The sequence below is a fragment of the Schistocerca serialis genome, chromosome 4 (genome assembly GCF_023864345.2).
Source record: "Schistocerca serialis cubense isolate TAMUIC-IGC-003099 chromosome 4, iqSchSeri2.2, whole genome shotgun sequence".
Classification (NCBI taxonomy): domain Eukaryota; kingdom Metazoa; phylum Arthropoda; class Insecta; order Orthoptera; family Acrididae; genus Schistocerca; species Schistocerca serialis.
This window is the reverse complement of record NC_064641.1, coordinates 61,581,980-61,609,421: the sequence shown is the minus strand read 5'-3', so window position 1 is coordinate 61,609,421 and position 27,442 is coordinate 61,581,980. Positions and strand designations below refer to the sequence as shown.

Below are 27,442 nucleotides of genomic sequence, written 5' to 3'. Positions count from 1 at the left end.
ATCAATTACTTAAAAATTACTAGAGTGTTGAAAAGTTTCAGACTCAAATTATTTTCGTAATATATCCTGTCAAGAAGAATATAATAATTCCAATCCCAAAGAAAGCGGGTGTTGACATATGTGAAAATTACCGACTATCAGTTTAATAAGTCATGGTTGCAAAATACTGACGCGAATTCCTTACAGAAGAATGGAAAAACTGGTAGAAGCCGACTTCGGGGAAGATCAGTTTGTTTTCCGTAGAAATGTTGGAACACATGAGGCGATACTGACCCTACGACTTATCTTAGAAGATAGATTAAGGATCGACAAATCTACATTTCTAGCATTTGGAGACTTAGAGAAAACTTCTGGCAATGTTGACTGGAATACTCTTTCAAATTTTGAAGGTGCCAGGGGTAAAATAAAGGGAGTGAAAGGCTATTTACAATTTGTACGGAAACCAGAAGGCAGTTATAAGAGTCGAGGGGCATGAAAGGGAAGCAGTGGTTAGGAAGGGAGTGAGATGGGGTTGTAGCCTATCCCCGATGTTATTCAATCTATACATTGAGCAAGCAGTAAAGGAAACAAAAGAAAAATTCAGAGTAGGAATTAAAATCCATGGAGAAGAAATAAAAACTTTGAGGTTCGCCGATGAGATTGTAATTGTCAGAGACAGCAAAGGACTTGGAAGAGCAGTTAAACGGAATGGACAGTGTCTTGAAAGGAGGATACAAGACGAACATCAAAAAAAGTAAAACGAGGATAATGGAATGTAGTCGAATTAAGTTGGGTGATGCTGAGGCACTTAAAGTAGTAAATGAGTTTTGCTAATTGGGGAGCAAAATAACTGATGATGGTTGAAGTAGAGAGGATATAAAATGTAGACTGGCAATGGCAAGGAAAGCGTTTCTGAAGAAGAGAAATTTGTTAATATCGAGTATAGATTTAAGTGTAAGGAAGTCTTTTCTGAAAGTATTTGTATGGAGCGTAGCTATGTATGGAAGTGAAACATGGACGATAAATAGTTTGGACAAGAAGAGAAGCTTTCAAAATGTGGTGTTACAGAAGAATGCTGAAGATTATATGGGTAGATCACATAACTAATGAGGAGGTATTGAATAGAACTGGGGCGAAGAGAAACTTGTAGCTCAACATGACTAGAAGAAGGGATCGGTTGCTAGGACACGTTCTGAGGCATCAAGGGATCACTAATTTAGTATTGGATGGCAGCGTGGAGGGTAAAAATCGTAGAGGGAGACCAAGAGATGAATACGCTAAGCAGATTCAGTAGGATGTAGGTTGCAGTAGGTACTGGGAGATGAAGAAGCTTGCACAGGATGGAGTAGCATGGAGAGCTGCATCAAACCAGTCTTTGGACTGAAGACCACAACAACAACATATATTTTATGAACAAACTGACGATGTAGCTATGGGCTCACCCCTATCGCCTATCGCAGCAGAAATTTTCATGGAGGCATTTGCGGAAACAGCCCTCCAGTCCGCACCACTACGCCCAAATTGTTGGCTTCGCTATGTCGATGATACTTTCGTCATCTGGCCCCACGGAGAAGAGGAGTTACAGATCTTCCACAAGCACCTTAACCAACAGCATAGGAAAATTCAGTTTACAATGGAAACAGAGAAGAATGGGGTGCTGCCTTTTCTCGGCGTGGAAGTTTATCGAAAACCTGATGGTAAACTTGGCCACAAATTGTACAGGAAACCAACCAATACGGACAGGTACCTTCACGCCTCCTCCCACCATCACCCCACGCAGAAGAAGTCCGCCCTGCACACGCTAACGAAGAGAGCGTACAGGATAAGCGACGAAGAACATCTGAAGACAGAACTTGAACGCCTCAGGTCCATCTTCGGAACTAATGGCTATGGGAAGCAGATGATAGACAGCACCATGTCGACAAGGAAGAAGACTAATAGGGAAGAGGAGAAGGAGGCACAGAGCATTGCTGTGTTACCATATGTACAAGGGGTCACCGAACGTATTGGCAAAATTCTACGAAAAGCCGACATCAAACCAATTTTCCGAAGCAGAAACAAAATATCAGACATGCTCGGTTCTACCAAGGATGCAGTTGACAAACTACACACAGCTGGCGTGTATGAAATTGGTTGTGCGTGTGGATTAGTCTACATAGGTGAGACGGGACGTCCGATTAGCACAAGGCTCTCGGAACATGAAAGATATATCCGCCTGAAACAACACACTAAGTCAGCAGTGGCGGAACACCGAGACGAGTGCGGGAAACCAACATTTTTTCAAGAAGCCCGCGTCCTGGCGAAACAGCCTCTCACTTTCAAAAGAAAGATTAGAGAGGCGATAAAACAGCCAAAAGACCCGCCAACATGAATAGAGAGGACGGGTACAAGCTTCCGAGGTCTTGGCTGCCTGCAATAGCAGGGCTACGGAGCGGCGGCAGAGCCGTGGCGGCCCATGCAGACACGCGGAGAGCCGCAGTAGTGGTCGCGAGCACACAAAGCAATGGCACGCCGCAGCCGGCTTCTGGACAGCATGGAAACAGTGTGACGTCACAGCCATCACCTGTCCGCTATTCGTCCGTCTCTTCCAATGGGGTGAATTAATATAAAGACCAATAGAAAACAGCTATTTCAGCCAATGACAGATAATAAAGGAAACACCAATAAAGCATACCTTTCACCCCTCCTCCTCCTCCTTTTACAGCCAATCAAGTAACGACACGGTTTTCTCGTGCAGCTATTTAAGGAATAAAGTGTGTTCATTTAGCAGTTAACGTAAGGCCCTGATGAAGGCTAGCTGCAACGCTGGCCGAAACGTTGGCGCATTTTAAATTATGACGATGCGGTCTGATACCCTGAAGAATTTTATTGAAGATGCTCGATAATGTTCATGTCTGGGGAGTTCGGTGGCCAGCGGAAGTGGTTAAACTCAGAAGAGTGTTCCTGAAGCCACTCTGTAGCAGTTCTGGGCATGTTGGGCGTCGCATTGTCCTGCTGGAATTTCCCAAGTCCGACGGAATGCACATGAATGGATGCAGGTGATCAGACAGGATGCTTACGTATGTGTCACCTGTCAGAGTCGTATCTAGACGTATCAGGAGTCCCAGATAACTCCAACTGAAAACGTCCCACACCATTACAGACCCTCCACCAGCTTCAACAGCCCCCTGCTGACATGCAGGATTCATGAATTCGTGAGGTAGTCTCTGTACGAATACTTGGTTGGCTCCACAGAACGGATTTTTCTAGAACTTACGCGTCAACATAGACATTAGTTAATATAAAATGATAAATATCACATCCTTTTCCTTGACTTATCTTACTACTTGGCTACTATTACAATATATTGAAACCTTGATATTATATCGTGATGACACTAAAACCGATAAAACGCTGTAGATCCGTCACAAGCTGACGTTGGATCGATGTACTTGCTAACTGCACTCGAATGAGACCTGCATTTTTGGAAGTAATACACTAGGGGCCATTAAAATTGATACACCACGAAGATGACGTGCTACAGACGCGAAATTTAACCGACAGGAAGAAGATGCTGTGATATGGAAATGATTAGCTTTTCAGAGCATTCACACAAGGCTGGCGCCGGTGGCGACACCTACAACGTGCTGACATGAGGAAAGTTTCCAACCGATATTTCATACACAATCAGCAGCTGACCGGCGTTGCCTGGTGAAACGTTGTTGTGATGACTCGTGTAAGGAGGAGAAATGCGTACCATTAAGTTTCCGACTTTGATAAAGGTCGGATTGTAGCCTATCGCGATTGCGGTTTATCGTATCACGACATTGCTGCTCGCATTGGTCGAGAACCAATGACTTTTAGCAAAATATGGAATCGGTGGGTTCAGGAGGGTAATGCGGAACGCCATTCTGGGTCCCAAAGGCCTCTTATCACTAGCAGTCGAGATGACAGGCATCTTATCCGCATGGCTGTAACGGACCGTGCAGCCACGTCTCGAACCCTGTGTCAACAGATTGGGACGTTTGCAAGACAACAACCATCTGCAATAACAATTCGACGACGTTGGCAACAGCATGGACTATCAGCTCGGAGACCACGGCTGCTGTTACCCTTGACGCTGCATCACAGACAGGAGCGCCTGCGATGGTGTACTCAACGACGAACCTGGATGCACGATTGGCAAAACGTCATTTTTAGGATGAATCCAGGTTCTGTTTACAGCATCATGATGGTCGCATCCGTGTTTGGCGACATCGCCGTGAACGCACATCGGAAGCACGTATTCCTCATCGCCATACTGGCGTATCACCCGGCGTGATGGTATGGGGTGCCATTGGTTACACGTCTCGGTCACCTCTTGTTCGCATTGACGGCACTTTGAACAGTGGACGTTACATTTCAGATATGTTACGACCCGTGGCTCTAACCTTCATTCGATCCCTGCGAAACACTACATTTCAGCAGGATAATTCACGACCGCATGTTGCAGGTGCTGTACGGGCCTTTCTGGATACAGAAAATGTTCGACTGCTGCCCTGGCCAACACATTCTCCAGATCTCGCACCAACTGAAAACGTCTGGTCAATGGTGGCCGAGCAACCGGCTCGTCACAATACGCCAGTCACTACTCTTGATGAACTGTGGTATCATGTTGAGGCTGCATGGGCAGCTGTACCTGTACACGCCATCCAAGCTCTGTTTGACTCAATGCCCAGGAATATCACGGCCGTTATTACGGTTTTCAGGGTACTGATTTCTCAGGATCTATGCACTCAAATTGCGTGAGAATGTAATCACATGTGAGTTCTAGTATAATATATTTGTCCAATGAATACCCGTTTATCATCTGCATTTCTTCTTCGTGTAGCAGTTTTAATGGCCGGTAGTGTAGCTTAACTATAATTATCTGCACCACGTTGTGACGGTCGTAATTTTTCAGTGCAATATGCTTAATGTCGTATTGTGGCGTTGCTAAAGCTGAATGTAATTAGAATGTTGAAATGAGTAATCATTTCGGTAACATACCGTAAAATCATTGATTCGTTAGCAACTATTCTCTATTTAGCCTGTCATTGTTCGCTTCCTCAAATTTCCAGCGAAAGAGCAAACATCATTAGGTCCTTGGAGTGGAGAGAGGCTGCGTCATCACTTGATATAGCACACAAACAGGTCAGTTATATACGGAGACATTGACAAGAAAATCTCATCCTGCAACAGCCTTCAGATCCGGAGCCTGCTTGAATGTATGGTGAGTGAATCTAGAATTTCCAGCCGCCTCTCGAGTTTTCAAACAACGTTGGACATGAAAAGAGATATAGACGGTGAACTGTTACTTAGTTATAACTATTGGTTAGTTATAAATAGTGTTTGCAGTGTTAGTATTCGAATAACAATGGCAAGTCAGACCTAGAACGATCGTGAAATAAATGTAGAGTGCAGTGTTAATCAGGGCAGTGGTTAAATGGATCTCATTAATGAATCAGGTGTAATTAACATGATGCAGTTTGTAGAGGTAACTGAAACTGAATGTAAAATTTGAACATGAACTACGAATGGCAAGAAACATTTTAATTGTGTTGATAACGTAGAAAAGGATGATATGATATTGCAGTTGTTATGAGAATTGAAGGGATATAATCAAAATTTAAAAAAAAGTACTTGATTATCATGAGCAAAATTTGATCAAAAACTAGATTATAATAATCAAAAGTTGAGTAAAGATTTGAGCAAAAAATGTTGAACCAACATGCGATATACATTCGTAATTACATGAAAGAGTTATTCAAGGATTTGAAGGAGCATATAGTACTGCTAGATATCGAGCGTTATGATGCCACACAGGACAGTAAAGAGTATGATGACGAGAAAAATGATTGAAGTTCAGTATCAATTAATGTTTCAGCAAAAAGTAATTCATCAGACTATTGAACCGAGGGCAGTTATAGTAATGAGTTCATTGTTGAAACTCAACGATCATGTGATGAAAGCAATCCCGACGGCTAGTTAATTTCTAATGTTTAACGACATTCATATAATTTTGAAATTAACATTAATGAAATCGATGATTTTGTCAAAGCCAAACGAAACAGCGATGCTGACACTGCATGAAGTCTGGAACTTTGATACGAGAGGATGTTGATTTGTCGATGCAAAAAAACTACAGTGATAACTACTACTCCAACGGAATGAACGAATGTTTTGCTATCAATATACAATTTACAGTTCCATGTTCGCGAATCCTGGTGAGTCAAAGAAGACCGATATTTGTGCAATGTAAATATATATAGGACATTGCATAGCGGGAAAGTTGGCAGAGGAAAACGTTGTGATGTCTACAAAGCTCAAAACAACATATCAACTGATTTTCGGCAGAACAACGTACGTAATTTAACTCAGACAAGTATGCAAATAATTGCTGTCGGAACTTCACTGCAGACTTGAAGAAGAAACGAAAGTGGAACAGTAGGGAAAAAAAAACCAGTGTCAAGGGAAGAAATAGGAGTAGATGTTACGTTAACTTCGGGAAGTAGAAGAGAAATGAAGCTGTGAGGACAGGTCGCGAGTCGTGCTTGGGTAGCTCAGAGCACTTGCCCGCGAAAGGTCCTGAGTTCGAGTCTCGGCCCGACACACAGTTTTAATCTGCCAAGAAGTTTCATATCAGCGCACACTACACTGCAGAGTGAAAATCTGATTCAAGTTGTCGTTCCGTGCGTAGGCTGCCGTTAACACCACAACATCGATGCATATGTTTAGAGTTTTGTGATGATGGACAAGCATGGATTGCTGATTAACGGCGTAGTATTGTGTTGAGTGAAGAATAGCGCTTCTACAGTACCGTAAATGACCATCATGGGTGACGTGGGTAGAGGTCACATTCTTTAGATGTTTCGGAGGAGCAAAGCACTGCTACTTCTTGCGTCATGGTGTGGGAAGCCACTGGGTATGACTTCACGTCACGACTGGTACCGTAGTAGTGATTGGGGGAGCCCTTGACAGCACTATGGTACGTCACGGACATTGTGTCCTCTTGGGTTACCTCTCATGCTATAGGAATGTGGTGCCACTTTTCAACAGAGGAATGCTAGTCCATAGGTGGCATGTATCTTCATGAGCTGCCTGCGTGATATTTAGGTACTCCCATGGCCAGAAAGATCCCCATGCCTGTCGCTAATGGAACAGTTGTGGATCAGTTCGCTTCAGAGAGGATTTAAGGTCTTTATGATAGCCTTCCCCATCGTGATAGTGCATGCATCCGGACCAGTGGACGGCGGAGGAGGGGGGGGGGGGGGGCACATGATTCTGATAAGTGGACTGTGGACTCACCCTGCCAAGTTCCTTTCAACTAAATCTCATAACCTTAAGGTCATGAGTTCGATCCTCACCCAGGGCATTTAATATGCAGTAAATCATGGCTGAATTAAAAGCGTTGCTGTTACCGAGCGACGTGGCGCAGTGGTTAGCACAATGGACTCGCATTCGGTAGGACGACGGTTCAAACCCGTGTCCGGCCATCCTGATTTAGGTTTTCCGCGTTTTCCCTAAATCACGTCAGGCAAATGCCGGGATGGTTCCTTTGAAAGGGCACCGCCGACTTCCTTCACCATCCTTCCCTAATCCGATGGCACCGATGACATCGCTGTTTCGTCACATCTCCCGACTCAGCTAACCAACCTTTCAATTGATCTTTGAAATTCTTTGCCGTCTCTGACAGAATATCAGTATCACTGACAAAAATAAAATTGTTATTTATTCTCCCTTAGTTTTGACTCACTTCCCAAATTAGTCGTCAGATTCATATTTTGATTGATTCATATACAGATAAAATGCCACGGGGATTTGCATACAACCATGTCTCACTCACTTCTCAAGTACTGCTTGCCCCTCATGTACTTCGACTATTAGAACTGCAGACTGGTTTCTGTACCTGTACGCTGTACTTTTTCCGTGACAACCTGACTGGTATTTCTGTGGACTATATCGAATGATTTTTCGAAATCTACAGATGCTATAAATACAGTTTTACCCTTCATAAATGTTTGTTTCCAGATAAGTAGCGAGCTCAGTATTGCCTCATGAGATCCTATATTTCTCCATGCCAAAGTTAACATGTATCAGATTTCTATTCTTCTGGACATAACTCGAGTTCGTATTTTGGAGTTATGACATATTAAAATTATGGTTTGGTAACATTAGAACTCGTTGGTTCGTAAAATCGCCTCAGGTGAACATCGTGGTGATATTTTGTATCATTTTCAAACTACGAACCAAATAACAGAGATACATAGATAGAAGAAATACAGTTAGACAGCAAATATAAGCTTCATTAATTTTATGAAATCGTTCTGCTATTTGTTTCTGACAAACATATATGAATCCTTCTAATAAAGTATAACCATTAACCAAAAAAGCAAACTAATAAAACGTGACCAGAATAAGATTTTCACTCTGCAGCGGAGTGTGCGCTGATATGAAACTTCCTGGCAGATTAAAACTGTGTGCCCGACCGAGACAGTTTTAATCTGCCAGGAAGTTTCATATCAGCGCACACTCCGCTGCAGAGTGAAACTCTCATTCTGGAAACATCCCCCAGGCTGTGGCTAAGCCATGTCTCCGCTATATCCTTTCTTTCAGGAGTGCTAGTTCTGCATGGTTCGCAGGAGAGCTTCTGTAAAGTTTGGAAGGTAGGAGACGAGATACTGGCAGAAGTAAAGCTGTGAGTACCGGCCGTGAGTCGTGCTTCGGTAGCTCAGATGGTAGAGCACTTGCCCGCGAAAGGCAATGGTCCCGAGTTCGAGTCTCGGTCGGGCACACAGTTTTAATCTGCCAGGAAGTTTCATATCAGCGCACACTCCGCTGCAGAGTGAAAATCTCATTCTGGAAACATCCCCCAGGCTGTGGCTAAGCCATGTCTCCGCTATATCCTTTCTTTCAGGAGTGCTAGTTCTGCATGGTTCGCAGGAGAGCTTCTGTAAAGTTTGGAAGGTAGGAGACGAGATACTGGCAGAAGTAAAGCTGTGAGTACCGGGCGTGAGTCGTGGTTCGGTAGCTCAGATGGTAGAGCACTTGCCCGCGAAAGGCAATGGTCCCGAGTTCGAGTCTCGGTCGGGCACACAGTTTTAATCTGCCAGGAAGTTTCATATCAGCGCACACTCCGCTGCAGAGTGAAAATCTCATTCTGGAAACATCCCCCAGGCTGTGGCTAAGCCATGTCTCCGCTATATCCTTTCTTTCAGGAGTGCTAGTTCTGCATGGTTCGCAGGAGAGCTTCTGTAAAGTTTGGAAGGTAGGAGACGAGATACTGGCAGAAGTAAAGCTGTGAGTACCGGGCGTGAGTCGTGCTTCGGTAGCTCAGATGGTAGAGCACTTGCCCGCGAAAGGCAAAGGTCCCGAGTTCGAGTCTCGGTCGGGCACACAGTTTTAATCTGCCAGGAAGTTTAATAAAACGTGACACTGATGTCAGTTATATCAATATAAAATTGGAAAAATCAGGTAAAAACTTAAACTTTGGAAAAGATGTAAAATGGGACCAAAATTATTTACAGAAACTATGGAACATGTCTTTAAAATACCAGTTAGGAAGTAACAGAAATCACAACCTTATGAAAGAAATTAAAGTACTGATGATTTGTTGGGGAGATACTGCTCTTTTCACACAGACCAAATTAACTGCTCTTGCTTCTGTTCTTATACCCATTTCCAATTGGCATTCTGGCCACAAATGAAACTACTGTTCCCTATTTCATACAAACACCTCATTCGTTTAGTCCTATTTTCTCTACGTGCAACTAGATACTGTAAGTTCGTAGCGCTAAACACTAAATTAAACGTAGTGTCCTGTCATGCAGATGCTTCATGAAATGTGTCTTACCATGATATAATGATAAAATGACCTGTGCTTTCTGGTTAAACAGCCCACATGCAGCGAGCAAAACAACATTAAGAGAATGACAGCTGATGCCTAATCCTATGTAATGGCTATGAGCACTAACCCATATTCTACATCCTCAACTACTGCTCATAAATGATCTCCCGAAACAGTACAAAAAGACTGTGGATAGTAAACATCTAGCAATTCCCCTGAAGATATCGACGATGCAAACCAAACCGACTTCACTCTAGACGACCGCAGACATAAAAAGCAAGGATCGCTGTGGAAGTTGAGAAAACATTGTCATTGTTAAACAGAATTAGAACCCAACATGGTAAAAGTGTATATTTGTTACACAAATGGGATAAGTAACACACTTTGTGACTGTGGAGTCTCCAAACTCGATAGATTACATAAGTACCCCAGATGGTTGTTCATTTGCATACTGTTTTATTTCTACAGAGTGATTTTTGCACCGAGTAGAAATTATATGGATTGTTCGATGAGTGGATACGGATCAAGAAAGGTCTAACGATGTTCCGAAATGCTTGGTTCTCATGCTACAGACCATTTATTCACCATACTTTATTACAGAGACTGTAGTCTAATATGCCCTGTACTATGCAGCTGCGGTTGCAGTATCCACGCCGGCCGCTGTTCCCGAGCGGTTCTATGTGCTTCAGTCCGGAACCGCGCGACAGTTACGGTCGCAGATTCGAATCCTGCCTCGGGAATGGATGTGTGTGATGTCCTTACGTTGGTTAGGTTTAAGTAGTTAAAAGTTCTAAGGGACTGATGACCTCAGATGTTAAGTCCCACAGGGCTGAGAGCCTTTTTTTGGCAATATCTATGGTTTCCTCCTAGAGGGTGGTACTGTTCCTCAAACGTCGTGTCCTAGCGCCCTCTCTTCCCATAGTAATTGGTGATGTCCTGTTCGACTAAATTCTCTTGCTGCCTTACCTAGTGGTGGATGTGATACAGCGTTGTTGTACACAATGGTTCTCTATTAGAATCGAGAGCGAGAGATTGCCGACATGATGTTTACTTACGGAAAGGCAAATGGCAACCGGTAGCGGGTAGCCAGGTTGCATCAAGAGACCGATCCCAACCGACAACAACCACAGCATTCAATGTCTGCAACAGAGTTTCGCCGTTTGTTTGAGACAGAGTCGTTTCAGGAAGCGGGAAATCATGAAGGATGTACCGAAATGTTCGAACACTAGACTTGGAGGAAAATACGATTAACACAGTGGCAGGAGACTGCAGTGTAACCACCAGGCAGTTGGCCCGACAGTACAGGATAAGCCAGACGACCGCGTGGTCCATGACAGTTGTTACGATCTTTATGACTTACAGTGTATGCAGGGCTTACTAGCGACAGACTTCCGATATCGGAAGCAGTTTTGTCAATGATTTCTTCACGATTCCGGTATTTGTATCATCCATCATATTCACAGATGAGGGCACCTTTTGTTGAAAATGTTCAAATGTGTGTGAAATCATATGGGACTTAACTGCCAAGGTCATCAGTCCCTGAGGTTACACACCACTTAACCTAAATTATCCTAAGGACAAACACGCACACCCATGCCTGAGGGAGGACTCGAACGTCCTCCGGGATCAAGGACTCCTATTACGTGTCATAACAGTCATTTGTGGGATAGTATGCAGAACCCCCATGGTATGGTGACAGCGAGTCATGAACATCCGTGTAACGGGAATTTTTGGATCTGGATAATTGGTTACCTTATTTTGGGGCCAGTCTTCCTTTCACATCTGCTAAAAGGCCGGAACTATCGGCTTTTCTTGCGGGTGACTTTGCCTACCCTGCTGGAAGAAGGGTTATGCCACTGTTAAATGATTGTGCTCTACTCCACTTAGCCATTAAAGTCCGGACACATCTCAATCATGTCTTCTTTCCTGGCCGACTGATAGGACGAGGGAGGCAAGTTGCATGGCCTGTTCGTGCTCCGGATCTCAGCCCGTGCGATTTATGGTGACATTTCAAAAGTAGCGTGTATGCAGAGCCAACTGTAGGTATGGAGACGTAGGAGCAGCGTATTTATGCTGCCCCCGATACCTTTCGGATGCAGCCTTGACGATGTGAACTTGTGAGAGAGAATGTGCTAAGGCGCGTACACGCATGCGTTGACGCACATGGGAACCATTTTCAAAACATGTCTCTGTAACAATGCATGAATAAATAAATGATCTCTAGCACGGCAACCATTCATTTCTGGACATAAGTTCATTTCTGGACATAAGTCAAGGGGAATGCCACGGTTTTGTTGAACAAGCACGATTACATTCAAAAGATGCATTGTCTACTTTCTTAATCGGCGTATCGCAAAGTCGGTGCTGACCCTACTAAGAGTATTGAGAGAAAGACTGACAACGTCCTGAAGAAAACTTCTTTGTCACAGGAGACTATCAAGAGCCTTAATTCTTACTGTGCTGCACCACCTAAATTATATGGCCTCCCTAAGGTCCATAAAGAGGCTGTCCCGTTGAGGCCCATTGTTTCTAATATTGGTGCTCCGACATATCGTGTCACTAAACATCTTGCTAGTTTGTTGAGCCCATTAGTAGGTAGGTGTGAACATCACATTAAGACCTCTGCAGATTTATTATGTCGATTGCAGGGATTGCGTTTGAATGACTCTGATATTCTAGTCAGTTTTGATGTGGTTTCTCTTTTCACTCGCGTTGCTCTCTCTGATTCAATGCCGCTAATTGAGGTTAAGTTTTGTGTCGAGTTAACAAATTTGTTTCGACATGTGCTGACTTCCACTTACTTTTTATTCAATGGTCAGTACTACGAACAGACTGATGGAGTTGCAATGGAAAGCCCGTTGTCACCTATTGTGGCCAATTTGTTTATGGTGGACTTTGAGGAACGTGCACTGGAGTCACCGACCTTTTCAGATATGTAGACGATACTTTTGTTGTTTGGCCTCATGGTAGTGAGAATTTAAACCGGCTTTTGGAGCACCTGAATTCAATCCACCCGAATATTCAGTTCACTATGGCGGTGGAAAAGAATGGATGCCTTCCCTTCCATGATGTGTTGGTCAGAAGGAAGACGGACGGCACGTTGGGACATTCTGTTTATAGGAAGGCTACTCACACTGACTTGTATCTGCGAGCTGATAGCTGTCACCATCCAGCTCAGCGTGAAGGAGTACTTCGTATCTTGGTTCACAGGGCCCACGTTATCTCAGACCCTGAAAGTTTGGCAGCTGAGCTATCACATCTGGAAGTCACCTTTCATCAGAATGGCTATAGTGAGAGGCAGATCAAACGTGCGTTGCGCTATCAGCCTTCTGTGCAACGGGTGAGTGACGATAGCAACGAAGTGGCACCTAAGTCTACGGCCTTTTTGCCTTACGCAGGAAGCATTTCCAACAGGATTGGCCGTATTTTGCGGAAATATGATGTGAAATGTATATTTTGAGCACCTTCTAAGATTAAGGCCCTGTTGGGTAAGGCTGGTGTCTATCGAATTCCTTGCAGTTGTGGCATGTCATATATTGGTCAGACAATCAGGACTGTGGAAGACCGGTGTACTGAACATAAGCGTCACACACTCTTACAAGATCCTAGCAAATCCGCTATTGCAGAACATTGCCTTGACACCGGTCATCCTATTGAATACAAGAACACTGAGATTCTGGCTTGCGCGTCCAGCTATTGGGATAGTGATGTTAAGGAAGCTGTTGAAATCAAACTATCCAGCAACCTTATAAACAGAGATGGTGGATTTTGTTTAAATGCTGCTTGGAATCTGGCTCTGTCCCTCATCAAAAAACAGAGGGACAGAATTAGTGCTACCTCACGTGTTGATTAATAGTCACTATCGATATTTCTGATGTTGGTTATCTTTGTTAGTGTTGACAATTGTTCTGCGTGCGGTATGTTCCTTGATTCTCCTCTGTGAACCAAGGTATTAAATTCCCTTGCACATTGCTTCCTTCTTGCATTTGTGCCTTGAGATTGAAAGGGTGTGTTACTGTCGAAATATCGGCGGTGATCGACGACGTCACCCGATAGAAAAGCTGTAAGCTATTTGGTGAAGAGATGTTCTCGGCCTCGGGTTGATAATGCACGTGAAGTGTAAGAACGCGTTAGTGAAGAAAATACTTATATCCGGATTTCGTAATGCAGCGTGACCGTTGGCACGCGCACAAAATCAGGAGATGAGAGCTTATCCGTAATCCGCAACGGCGAGACAAGGCGTCGCCGAAAACGTCGTGTCCAGCGGGCAGCAGCAGGACTCCAGGCGGTAGCCAAGGCCGCGCCGTCCCTATAAGAGCGGCCGCTGGCGCTCCGCACAGTAGTCACTGCAGACCGCGCACCACACACACCTCAAAGCACCATGAAGGCTTTCGTAAGTACCGGCCACAGTAGCTCCTAGCATAACGTAAGGGGCGACGAGGATGGGTAGATATCTAACACTCAAACCTCCAGATATCAGACACTCAGGTCCTTACCAAATGTCGTATGTCGATAGAGTATCAACCAGAACAACGGTTAAGTTCATGCTGTGTGCTGTCGTCCAGTAGAAAGTGCTTAAAGGTAATTGAAAGTAACACCAGAACTACGGAGCATAGGAAAAGCGTATGTATAGGGGAATGAGTTGAAGATCTCGTTGGTAGAGCGCCAGATCATCGTACCAAAGATCCGCCGTTTAAACCCGCCGGCAAGTTAGCTCAGGTGTTCCGTCAGAGGGTTAGCTGCCCTTTGTAATAAAAAACTGAATGACTGGATCAACAATGAACTTCAGTGTGTGTCATCAAAGGTCTGCCACGAACAAATGCAACGAACAATAACGACCATAATGACATAAAAAACACCGATGACCATTTTTCACTGTTTACGCGTGAAACCGTTATATGGAGAAGCATTTTCCTGCATGTAAGGGTAATAAGGTAATTTTCGGAGTTTGTAGCAATTTTCTTTTGGCAGTCTGCTTTCGCTTTGCTAGCTGAAAGTAGCAAACCTATAGAGTACATTTGCATAGATAAGTGTGGTGTTCCGTCTGACAGACCACAGTTAAAAGAAAAACATCAGGGGACTTTGAACGCGGGATCTTTGGTACGATAACCTGGCGCTCTACCAAATCATCTACGTGACATCTTCAAATCATTCGCTGATACATACGCTTTTCCTATGCTCCGTAGTTCTGGTGTTACTTTTAATTACCTTTAAGAATTTTCTACTAGACGACAGCACACAGTACGAACTAAAACGGTGTTTTGGTTCATACTCTGTCGACACACAACGATTGGTACCGATATAGGGGTCTGACATCTGAGGTTTGGGTGTAAGTAACAGTAAAACCAGGCTCCACCTGCTCACGGCAACATTTCTTGCACTGGTTCGTAGTAGTTTTCTTCAGTATGTGACCAGTCTCTCTAGGACACAGAATACCTAGCCATATCAGAGGAGTTGTTAAGGTCTTTCTCTCTTTCTTCCACGTGAACCTTTGTCCCGCAATGGTCGCAGGGTCGGAGTGATTACAACGGAATTGGTAAGGTTAATTGAAAGGGGTGGCCAGATGCCCATCCTGCCACCACCCCATACCCAACGGAATCAGTGTACCTCAGCATTCTGCGTCTAGTGTAAATCATGAAATAGTGCAGAAGTGTTACAAATGTCTGCCTGTCGTGTAACTGAGGCGGGATGTGGGGACCATCCCGGCATTCACCTAGCGGGATGTGGAAAACCGCGTAAAAACCACATCCAGGATGGCCGACACAACGGCCCACGTCGTTAATCCGCCAGGCGGATTCGATTCGGGGCCGGCGCGTCTACCCAATTCCAGGAATCAGCGCGTTAGTGCTCTCGGCTAACCTGGTGGGTCAGGAGTTGTTAATGCCCGTACTGGCTAAATTCTGAACATTGAGGTACCTGAGAGCCCTACACCTGAGGAAGGGTGTTCCCTTTGGAAGTGAGAAAGTATCGCTGCTGTTAATGACCTACTTTAAAGATTTAGAAAACAATATTAGTTGGTACATTTCCCTGATAGTTTCACGAGATTGTGGAGAAATCCAGCCAATTCATAATGACAAATTAGTATGGAGTGAAGTGTTACAGTTAGCTGTCAATGTGTTACTTGTCCATTTCACAAAACGTCGTAAACATAGACTTCATGAGTTCACTAGTTCCAAGGCCTGTTCGGACGAAGTTTAGCTTAATTTAGTTTATACTTTCCTCTTCAAATTTTCTTTACCAGGGTATATCACAATAGATTTTGTGTCTCTAAAACGCTGTATGTTACATATATCTTTGTTTCTGCTGTCCACAGGTCTGCTCTTTCCTCGTAGTGCTGCTGGTGGCGGCCGTGTTCGCCCAGGAGAAGGCCAAGGAGACCCTGAAGGGCGCCGAGGCCTACTACGCCTACGCCGCCCCCTACGCCTACAGCGCCTTCGGCTACCCCGCCGTCAGCGCCTACTCCGCCTACCCCTATGGCGCCGTCGGCTACCCCTACTACTACCGCTAAGAAGACACAAATTCTGACATGATGTCTCCTGTACTGATTCTTCTGTTTGTCTCTTTTCTCTAAATACAACTCTATCACAAAACAAAAAGTTGTGTTGATTTCATTTCTTATCTTATAACATTACCCCGGACCAAAAGAATCTAATATTTAGTACGCCACTAGGTCAATTATTCTGAGATAAACCACCCATTTTGAAGGTTTAGATAAAAACCATCCATTTTTAAAGTTTTTTTAACGATGTATATTCAGTAACACAAAATAACACAGGCTCTTGCTCGACAGGGAGTCATCAATATGCAGGACAAAACTTAGTTGCCAGGAAATTTCCGTCTCATTTCTCGAAGTAAATGCCTATAAATCCAGCTAAGTTCAAACAACCAGTACTTTGGAAAGCGTGCCACTCACTCGACACATTTTGGATGATTACTTACATAAAATGATGACCTGATTTTCAGAATGATGGTCTCGATTCATGTACCTCCATTACTGTTAGCCACAAGGTGAGTCTGAAATAGTATGTGTCATCAGTTTCAGAGATCAGAATCAACGTATGAGCATAATTGCTGACATTGCATCCTATTCTTTGTATGGTTGTATTTGGAGAATGGGAGTATTATGGAAGGCATGTTTATCGAGATGTCTCTGATGAATTTAGCATTTTGTGAATCACACAGTATTATTTCATCATTAAGGATGTGTCAATGTCAGACTATTGTCATACCATACACTGATGAAAAACACATCTGTCATCATCGAACAATGCTGGGAAGAAATGTTGCCTTATGGTAAAAAAGTATCTACTTGACATTGATTATCTTATTTATTATTAACAGCAAATCACAGATAGCTAAGGAGGACGTCTGAACGATTGTATCAAGCACCACTCAATACTACACTCACGTTTTATCTGGACATGAATAAGCATCTAATCCTAGACCACTTAACCAAAGCTCATTGTGGAGTTAGACACGTCGAATAGATGGTGGCATGTTCATATGTTGCGGCTTTAGTCTCTATTAATAACAGTAGCTCGTTACCAAGAAAACGCAATAAGGCAATGGAAAAATCCCTACTTCAGTCGTTGCCAGTTGCTTTCGGCTGGTTAAATGCTCGTCTAATGGTAACAGGTTTTACCATCACTTTTTTCTCCAGATGAGACTGTGTTTTACATAAGTAAATCAGTTTAGATTTCGGATAAATCTCGCAAGTCAAAGGAAGGAAAATTGCAGACAAACAATCCATATTTTCACATTTCCTCATGATAGTTGCTGTCACTCGGTATACAAAAGAAAGTAAACCTTGCTGTTGTTCACACGAGAACCAAAAGGGAGGCACGGTATAAGACGGTGCAACGCATCAAAGTGGACAGCGTTACTACACTGTAGTTTATGAAACGCATTGCATACCTCTTCTGATTTTCACTGTAATCTAGAGATTACTGTTTGTAACACCCCAAGAAACCCGAAAACCCAAATGAGAATGTCATGATAATTTAAAGTAGGGAGCAGTGTTATCCTGACAGGTACGACAACTTTGACAATAGTATAACACCTTAAAGTTTTGATGAACACCAATTTCATTGATTAATGAGTATATCATGATATAAAGCTAGAAAGAAAGGAAGGTTATTTTTAATTAGCTATCATACATCTTAGTAATAACTGCAAATCAGTACGACGAAAGTTAATTCCAAAGTAATATGTCGGTCAGAGATAACATTTACTGTGAAAGAGAGTTGTGAACGCGGCGAAAAGGAAATTCACTACACCTATAATGCTCGATCATGGAAAAGTTAGTCGCTTGCTAGCTTGATTACTATCAAGTCGAGAGAGAGCACCGTTTGTTGTAGTACTACAAACGGAACGCTAAGAGATTGTTTCTTTCAAAAAAAAAAAAAAAAAAAATATTGTGTGATAGAGATGCGCGGGCTTTGTTCTCAGTTATTCTGACTTGAGAAATGGAACTGAAGTGATGTTCTGATAGTGTACGACGAGTTAATGAACTTAAATTATTGGAGATATTATTGTTGGACTCAACCTTCATCAAAGCGAACAGTTATAGCGAATAATGGACACAGTATCGAAGACTGCAATACCTGATTAGCTTGGAGTAGGGAACATTAATACGACCGCAGGAAGATATTACGAATATGCCGATTGTAAAAGTTATCGTAATAGTCACGATCACCGAACAGAAAAGAATCGTAATTGATCTGCTCCATAGGTGTGCGTGTGGTGTGACGATTATAAACTAACTGCTAAGAAGGAAGAATGAAATTGTTCGTCAGTAATGGAAATCACACGTGTTGGCTCCATCATTAATTGAACTGTGTGATGGTTGATGATCAAAATTAATCAACTGTGAACATTTTGATTGTAAGAGTGATTTGATGAACATTGAGCATTGAAAGGAGTGTTTTCGCGAAATAATATCACGACGCACGAAAGCAAAATAGCATTATAGATTATCTCTGGATTTGCGTCGTGCCGTAGTGAACAATTCTGCCTAGCAACGTAACAACAACTACTAATACTGAACTGCAAATGAATTTTTCTTCGCTTCAGTGTTGTGAAACGACGCCGGTGATGAATGATGCACTCAATACTGCAATAACTAACTAACCGGGCATAGCAAATCGTCATAAAACCATTACAGACAATTAAAATCAGCAGTTCGCATCGCTGAGAAGACTGTGCGGACTCGCAAACGGACTATCATACATTACGCGAGGAACAATTTTCTTTAGAGATTTTCAGGTGCTGGTCCACGTTATCCGACGGGGACAACCATCACTGCGCGTTGCGTCTCCATTCCACCGACCGAGCTGTAGCTGTAGCGGCTCAACATCAGCAGCGACAACAAAAAGGGGAGAGGGAACGTCAAATGTTCCTGTTGTAGCATGCATAGCAGTGTCGTCCTCACATTATGACACTTGCTACAGTAAAACATAGATGCCTGTAGACAACAAATTCCATGATATGACACATGAATAGGTATGGTACAGTTACAGTTCCGAAAAACCCGAGCAAAGACCTACAAGAAGTTCTGATTACTCTTTCTTGAGCTAAGAATATTCCTTGTGAGTGCACAAAGGTATCTCAGAATATTTTGCAGTAGGAGATTACACGCTCCAAACGTAGTTTTACGAGAGACGGCAAGCTCAAGCATAGTTTACACACTCATCGAGCTGTGCTAAACTCGAATCGACTTTGACCGATTCTACGAAACCATTTTGATCTGACGTTTCTGTGCAGGCTGTAATTTTACTTGAACATTTGTCTTATACTTGTTTCTGTATTTATGATTATAAATGCTTTATTTTTTATATTAATTTCTAATCTAGATAACAATACAATAATATTTTATTTGCTTTCCTATCTGCCCCTGAAATACCGTGACCGCTGGCACTGCCATCGCTAACGTTATGTCCATCGCTACAAGGAAGGTGTACAAGAACAAACATGGCGGAGCAGAGGGGGCAGAGATAGGACTTTAAGAACGAAGACGGCAGAGCAGAGGGTCACAGACTGATGTATAGGAACAAAGCTGATGGATGGAGGAACTACGAAAACAAATATGGTTTAGTAGTGAGACAGAGATCCAACCACTGTTGTAAAACCTTGGGTTTTACAGATCTATCTATGAGAACAAGATGGAAGCAGAATGTGGGATATCGAACTAGCAGAACAAGACAGAGCCTCTCGTGTATGTAGCAGTTGCCTGTTTCATTGACTATGACAGTAAAATATTGGGTCGTGATTCAGAGATCAAAAGTCCCTCCCTTTATCTCTCTCTCGCTCTCTCTCTCTCTCTCTATCCCTCCCACACCCATAACATGTTTGTATATGTGTGTTTTGTATTTGTGTGTGTGTGTGTGTGTGTGTGTGTGTGTGTAGTGTGCCTGCGTATGTTTGTGTACGTACCTTGACTTAGCAGAGCTCTGATTTCCCTATTTCCAAGAAAGGCGTATCGCTCAAGAAGGAACTCCAAAACATATTAGAAGATATATATATATATATATATATATATATATATATACTGTATGTATGTGTTTGTGTGTGTGTACTGATGACGCTGCGTGGGTTCTGCAAATACTGTTAAAGCATTTTGCCACTCTCCTCGCCTCAACCCTGCCGCTGCATGTGGGACAACCTAAAGTCAAAGACCGTATCTTATTCAAGGAGTACTCTCCTACTATAGGCCTTTCTGATTCTCTCAAATATCAGTGTTGCAAGGAATGACTTGACTGTTCTCAAAGGATCACCTTCTCCAAACTTCTGAAATATACTACGAAAATACTCCCTTCTCCTCAGAGGTAGGCATGACAGTTATTAAAACAACTGGTCTTCGGTTATATCGTATTTTTCCACGCCACATAAACCTGACTGTTAAAACCGTTTAAAATAATCCGCTTCTTAAATAATCGATTCTCGACTTTTAGTCCTATCATTTCCTGTAATAAACTTAGTAATAGAACAAAGATTGAAAATTTTTTACTCTCACAGTTCCAAGAAACAAATAATCAAAATATTACATTAAATAGGCAAATAAAAGGAAACGTAAGCCGTCCACCCTTCGATGCTTTTCTCGAAAAGTCATAAGTGGTTGAATACTACAAAAATCACCAGTATTCTCCTACTGATTATAATTTTTTGAAACTCTGCTCAGAGCTCATGTTCTAATTGGGGATCATACCACTATTTCGGCATAACAAATATTCAGTGCTGAAGGATGAGAAGGGAGGTCGATGAACTCTATTTTTTGTGTGAATTTGTCCGAGTTCAACGGCTACAAGCAGATAAGGTCTATTACGCAGGCGCAGTCAGCAGATCAACTACATTCTGTTTTTATTGTATGCTACAAAAGAACTGTTGTTAAGTTGTTTTATTAATGTTACCGTAATTTCCTTTCTCTTTTATTATTTCATAGAAATGTCAGATAAAACCATAATCTCTTAAAGCAAATGAAGCATTGTACCTCATTGCTACGCCAGTTCGTAAAAATATTTTCGGATAAGGCTTGGTGCTATTCTGCAATACAACGGATGTCCAGCCCCTCCCTCTAACAGACCTTCTGTAAGGTGTTGCTGCCTTACAACACTTTTCCTTTTTTCTGTGCGAGAAGTCTCAGAAACCACAAACCAGTAGGCCAGCCAGGGAGAATCCGTCCACAGCCAGTTTAGGAGAATTAGAAAAAGATCGGTCTGTCACTACCAGGTTAGAGAACACCCTCTTCCCCTCCGGATACTGGCTGTGTTGAACGTGATAGCACACAAGCATTGCTAGGAAACTATATGTTACAATGAGTCCACCTGTATTGCAAACATTTAAAGCTAGTTTCGAAGAATAAACTTGACAAGAAATTTAGAACACATATAACTCTAACTACGAATATAATACAGTTCTATAAACCTTTACCACTTTCTTTAACATATATTTCACATCAAAAATTTGCAGTCAGATTCACAGAAATAATAAGCAACAGTTTGGATGTAGAATATCATGCAGGAGGAAGATGGAAATGTTGCGCAGTATCTAATGCTGTCCGATTCCAGTTACAGAATTTTACTACAGTCATTACGGCAAAATGAATGCATTACACCAAGAAAACAGAAAGTTCTCGAAACGAAATTGAAACTGTGCTGTTAATTGTGGAACAACTTTCAGAGTAGAATATTGGTCTTCAACATGTTACACCTATCTTGTGTGTTTATGAAGCTATTAGTGATCCACCAGAATTTTGCAAAATTTTTTATAATCAATTCCTGACAACTGCAAGAAAAATCAAAATATTATTGCTGTATGTGAATGTAGAACTCTCGAAATTTGGTATTCAGAGAGTTTTGTCACATGTACCTAAAGGGAAAGATAAAGCTGACTCAGTTATTAAAACATAAAGAATAAAGACTCCAGTGGATATAATGAACTGTCAAGTAGTATTCTGTAGATCAAAGTATCACATGCGAGCTCTGTACTGTCGAATATACAAAGGGACCCTCAGATGTGGTCGGTTTCCTGTCCGATTGACTCTTTAGTAAATCCACTTTATAAAACGTGTCAAAGAGATAGTGTTTTCGAAAGCACGTGACAAAGTCCTTTAAGGCAGTAGATGAACAATTTAGTACATATAACTTTTTGCTAGTCTCGCTATTTGGTTCTAGAAAGGAGTATCCACAGATGTTTGATTTTATTCTTTTGTGTGTGAGGTCCTGACAGGGATACGGAATAGACTGAGAACTAAAGAGTACTCTCGATACATTTAACACACAGAGAAGAGATTTCAGCATCAATGATCTGCCATTAAATATGAGAAGTGATTCAAAAACGTTTCTGTTCGGAGATGACTCAAGTGTTGTTGTTAAAGGTGTGGAAAATAATTGAAATGTTGTGGCTAGTAGGTTATTCGGTAACGTAAGATGGATCAACGCTTAACTGCAACAAAAGCTATGAATGTAGTTTCTTAAAACTGAAACTGGAATACTTCTTTACTTTGCTTTCTTTCAGTCAGTAATCTCCTATTGCAAAATATTCTGAGACAGCTTTGTGCACTGACAAGGAATATTCTTAGCTCAGAAAAGAGTAGTAAGATGTGTAAGTTCATGAACTTTGTGTGGGTCTTTGCTCAGGTTTTTCGGAACAGTAACTGTACCATACCTATTCATGTGTCATATCATGGGATTTTTTGTCGACGGTATTGGATCATTCAGAGGAAACTGCAACATTCATTCAATGAACACTAAACAGGAAGTCGATGTGTAGTTGGATAAGCCTGCCACAAACGGTGTGCGGGAAGCTGTTCAGCAGGTTAATTTTCAGTAGGTTTTCAACGGAACTCAAAAAAGTGAGTGTTAAATGCCGTCTCCGAATGTAATAACATTCTCCTATTATATACAGGAATCCCCCGCATAGCTGATGATATGGCATTTTTCTAGTCATCATTCTGTAAACTATGTACTGACTCGTCCACGACTAGGTACCTATGTCTAGCATGGTCTCAAGGAACCTGATAAATGAATGATTAAATTACTGCCTGTACTTAAACTATATTCTACTGCACACAGGTTGTATCAGTTAAAGATTAACAACGAATATCTCTGTAGACAACCAGATAGTTACTTATGGCAAGCATGACGACTGAGATCGTTTTACACAAGGATGCTATCGTGAGATACAGCTTTCATAACGCCCTGAAGAATTAGATTTCACTGGATGTTTCTTTCAACAACATTTCTGAATTGACATATCTTTTAAATAAAAAAGTGATTTGCGTCTGTCTAAGATCGGATGGATTCGCAAACTGTATGCAGGCATCTATGTTTTACTGTAGCAAGTGTCATAACATGAGGACGACACTGAAGGGGTTGTCATAGGTGCTGCAGCAGGAACTGTAATCTCTAGATTCCAGTGAAAACCAGAAGCGGTATGCAATGCGTTTCATAAACTACAGTGTATTAACGCTGTCCACTTTGATGCGTTGCGCCGTCTTATACCGTGCCTCCCTTTTCTATTTAATAATTAAGGAAAACAAGTTGAATGACACAGGTTTCGGTACTTCGATTCAAACTGGTTCCCTGCTATTGAGATTAACTGTTACTCCCTGTAATGGAGTATTCGAGATTTTTACATAATGTAAACTCTGGTTGTTGTAGTGTAAAAATTCGTTTGGTTCTCGTGTGAACAACAGCAAGGTTTACTTTCTTTTGTATACCGAGTGACAGCAACTATCATGAGGAAATGTGAAAATATGGATTGTTTATCTGCGATGTTCCTTTCTTTTGACTTGCGAGATTTATCCGAAATCTAAACTGATTTACTTAGGTAAACACAGTCTAATCTGGAGAAAAAGGTGTTGGTAAAACCTGTTACCATTAGACGAGCATTTAACCAGCCGAAAGCAAGTGGCAACGACTGAAGTAGGGATTTTTCCATTTCCTTATTGCGTTTTCGTGGTAACGACCTACTGTTATTAATAGAAACTAAAGCCGCAAGATATGAACATGCCATCATCTATTCGACGTGTCAAACTCCACAATGACCTTTGGTTCAAATGGCTCTGAGCACTATGGGACTTAACATCTGTGGTCATCAGTCCCCTAGAACTTAGAACTACTTAAACCTAACTAACCTAAGGACATCACACACATCCATGCCCGCGGCAGGATTCGAACCTGCGACCGTAGCTGTCTCGCAGTTCTGGACTGAGTGCCTAGAACCGCTAGACCACCGCGGCCTGCACAATGAGCTTTGGTTAAGTGGTCTAGGATTAGATGCTTATTCATGTCCAGATAAAACGTGAGTGTAGTATTGAGTGGTGCTTGATACAATCGTTCAGACGTCCTCCTTAGCTATCTGTGATTTGCTGTTAATAATAAATAAGATAATCAATGTCAAGTAGATACTTTTTTACCATAAGGCAACATTTCTTCCCAGCATTGTTCGATGATGACAGATGTGTTTTTCATCAGTGTATGGTATGACAATAGTCTGACATTGACACATCCTTAATGATGAAATAATACTGTGTGATTCACAAAATGCTAAATTCATCAGAGACATCTCGATAAACATGCCTTCCATAATACTCCCATTCTCCAAATACAACCATACAAAGAATAGGATGCAGTGTCAGCAATTATGCTCATACGTTGATTCTGATCTCTGAAACTGATGACACATACTATTTCAGACTCACCTTGTGGATATCAGTAATGGAGGTACATGAATCGAGACCATCATTCTGATAATCAGAATTATGTAAATAATCATCCAAAATGTGTCGAATGAGTGGCACACTTTCCAAAGTACTGGTTGTTTGAACTTAGCTGGATTTATAGGAATTTACTTCGAGAAATGAGACGGAGATTTCCTGGCAACTAAGTTTTGTCCTGCATATTGATGACTCCCTGTCGAGCAAGAGCCTGTGTTATTTTGTGTTACTGAATATACATCGTTAAAAAAACTTTAAAAATGGATGGTTTTTATCTAAACCTTCAAAATGGGTGGTTTATCTCAGAATAATTGACCTAGTGGCGTACTAAATATTAGATTCTTTTGGTCCGGGGTAATGTTATAAGATAAGAAATGAAATCAACACAACTTTTTGTTTTGTGATAGAGTTGTATTTAGAGAAAAGAGACAAACAGAAGAATCAGTACAGGAGACATCATGTCAGAATTTGTGTCTTCTTAGCGGTAGTAGTAGGGGTAGCCAACGGCGCCATAGGGGTAGGCGGAGTAGGCCCTGACGGCGGGGTAGCCGAAGGCGCTGTAGGCGTAGGGGGCGGCGTAGGCGTAGTAGGCCTCAGCGCCCTTCAGGGTCTCCTTGGCCTTCTCCTGGGCGAACACGGCCGCCACCAGCAGCACTACGAGGAAAGAGCAGACCTGTGGACAGCAGAAACACAGATATATGTAACATACAGCGTTTTAGAGATACAAAATCTATTGTGATATACCCTGGTAAAGAAAATTTGAAGAGGAAAGTATAAACTAAATTAAGCTAAACTTCGTCCGAACAGGCCTTGGAACTAGTGAACTCATGAAGTCTATGTTTACGACGTTTTGTGAAATGGACAAGTAACACATTGACAGCTAACTGTAACACTTCACTCCATACTAATTTGTCATTATGAATTGGCTGGATTTCTCCACAATCTCGTGAAACTATCAGGGAAATGTACCAACTAATATTGTTTTCTAAATCTTTAAAGTAGGTCATTAACAGCAGCGATACTTTCTCACTTCCAAAGGGAACACCCTTCCTCAGGTGTAGGGCTCTCAGGTACCTCAATGTTCTGAATTTAGCCAGTACATGCATTAACAACTCCTGACCCACCAGGTTAGCTGAGAGAGCTAACGCGCTGATTCCTGGAATCGGGTAGGCGCGCCGGCCCCGAATCGCATCCGCCTGGCGGATTAACGACGTGGGCCGTTGTGTCGGCCATCCTGAATGTGGTTTTTACGAGGTTTTCCACATCGCGCTAGGTGAATGCCGGGCTGGTCCTCACATCCCGCCTCAGTTACACGGCAGGCAGACATTTGTAACATTTCTGCACTATTTCATGATTTACACTAGATGCAGAAAGCTGAGGTACACTGATTCCGGGGGGTATGGGGTGGTGGCAGGATGGGCATCTGGCCACCCCTTTCAGTTAACCTTACCAATTCCGTTGTAACCACGCCGACCCTGCGACCATTGCGGGACAAAGGTTCACGTGGAAGAAAGAAAGAAAGAAAAACCTTAACAACTTTCCTGATATGGCTGGGTATTCCTCTGTATGTGTCCTAGAGAGGCTGGTCACATACTGAAGGAAACTACTACGAACCAGTGCAAGAAATGTGAGCTGGTGGAGCCTGGTTTTACTGTTACTTACACCCAAACCTCCAGATGTCAGACACCCATATCGGTACCAATCGTTGTGTGTCGACAGAGTATGAACCAAAACATCGAGTTAGTTCGTACTGTGTGCTGTCGTCTAGTAGAAAATTCTTAAAGGTAATTTAAAGTAACACCAGAACTACGGAGCATAGGAAAAGCGTATGCATCAGCGAATGATTTGAAGATGTCACGTAGATGATTTGGTAGAGCGCCAGGTTATCGTACCAAAAATTCCGCGTTCAAAGTCCCCTGATGATGATTTTTTCAAACTGTGGTCTGTCAGACGGAACGCCACACTTATCAATAAAAAATGTACTCTATAGGTTTGCTACTTTCAGCTAGCAAAGCGAAAGCAGGATGCCAAAAGAACATAGCTACAAACTCCGAAAAGTACATTTACATATCAGGAAAATGTTTCTCCGTATAACGATTTCACGCGAAAACAATTTAAAACATCGTCATTGGTGTTTTCTTGTATGTCATTTTGTTCGTTACTGTTTGTTACATTTGTTCGTGGCAGAGTTCCTATGACACGCGTTGAAGTCCACTGTTGATCCAGTCATTCAGATTTTTTATTACAGGGGGCAGCTAACCCTCTGACGGAACACACTGAGCTACTGTGCCGGCGGGTTTAAACGGCGGATCTTTGGTACGATGATCTGGCGCTCTACCAACGAGATCTTCAACTCATTCCCCTATACATACGCTTTTCCTATGCTCCGTAGTTCTGGTGTTACT

The 27,442-nt window shown here is 42.4% G+C and overlaps 1 protein-coding gene and 1 long non-coding RNA gene across 8 annotated transcripts in view; one reads left to right on the top strand and one right to left on the bottom strand.

Moving 5' to 3' along the window:
• LOC126475122 (uncharacterized) overlaps nt 1-27,442 on the bottom strand; it is a 402,308-nt gene that overhangs the window by 338,722 nt on the left and 36,144 nt on the right. For 3 of the 7 annotated variants that reach the window (XR_007586667.1, XR_007586666.1, XM_050102719.1), the window contains exon 2: nt 25,428-25,710. The exons of the other annotated variants lie outside the window; for them this stretch is intronic. Coding sequence is in view for 1 of the 3 variants with exons in the window: in XM_050102719.1 (XP_049958676.1) it covers nt 25,516-25,710 (195 nt within the window). In the remaining 2 variants the exon portion in view is untranslated. Of the gene's footprint in view, nt 1-25,427; nt 25,711-27,442 lie in introns of those variants that run through there. 7 annotated transcript variants of the gene reach the window in all.
• LOC126475128 (uncharacterized) lies at nt 14,094-16,419 on the top strand. Its single transcript, XR_007586671.1, has 2 exons — nt 14,094-14,216; nt 16,137-16,419. It is a non-coding gene; the product is annotated as an uncharacterized LOC126475128 (long non-coding RNA).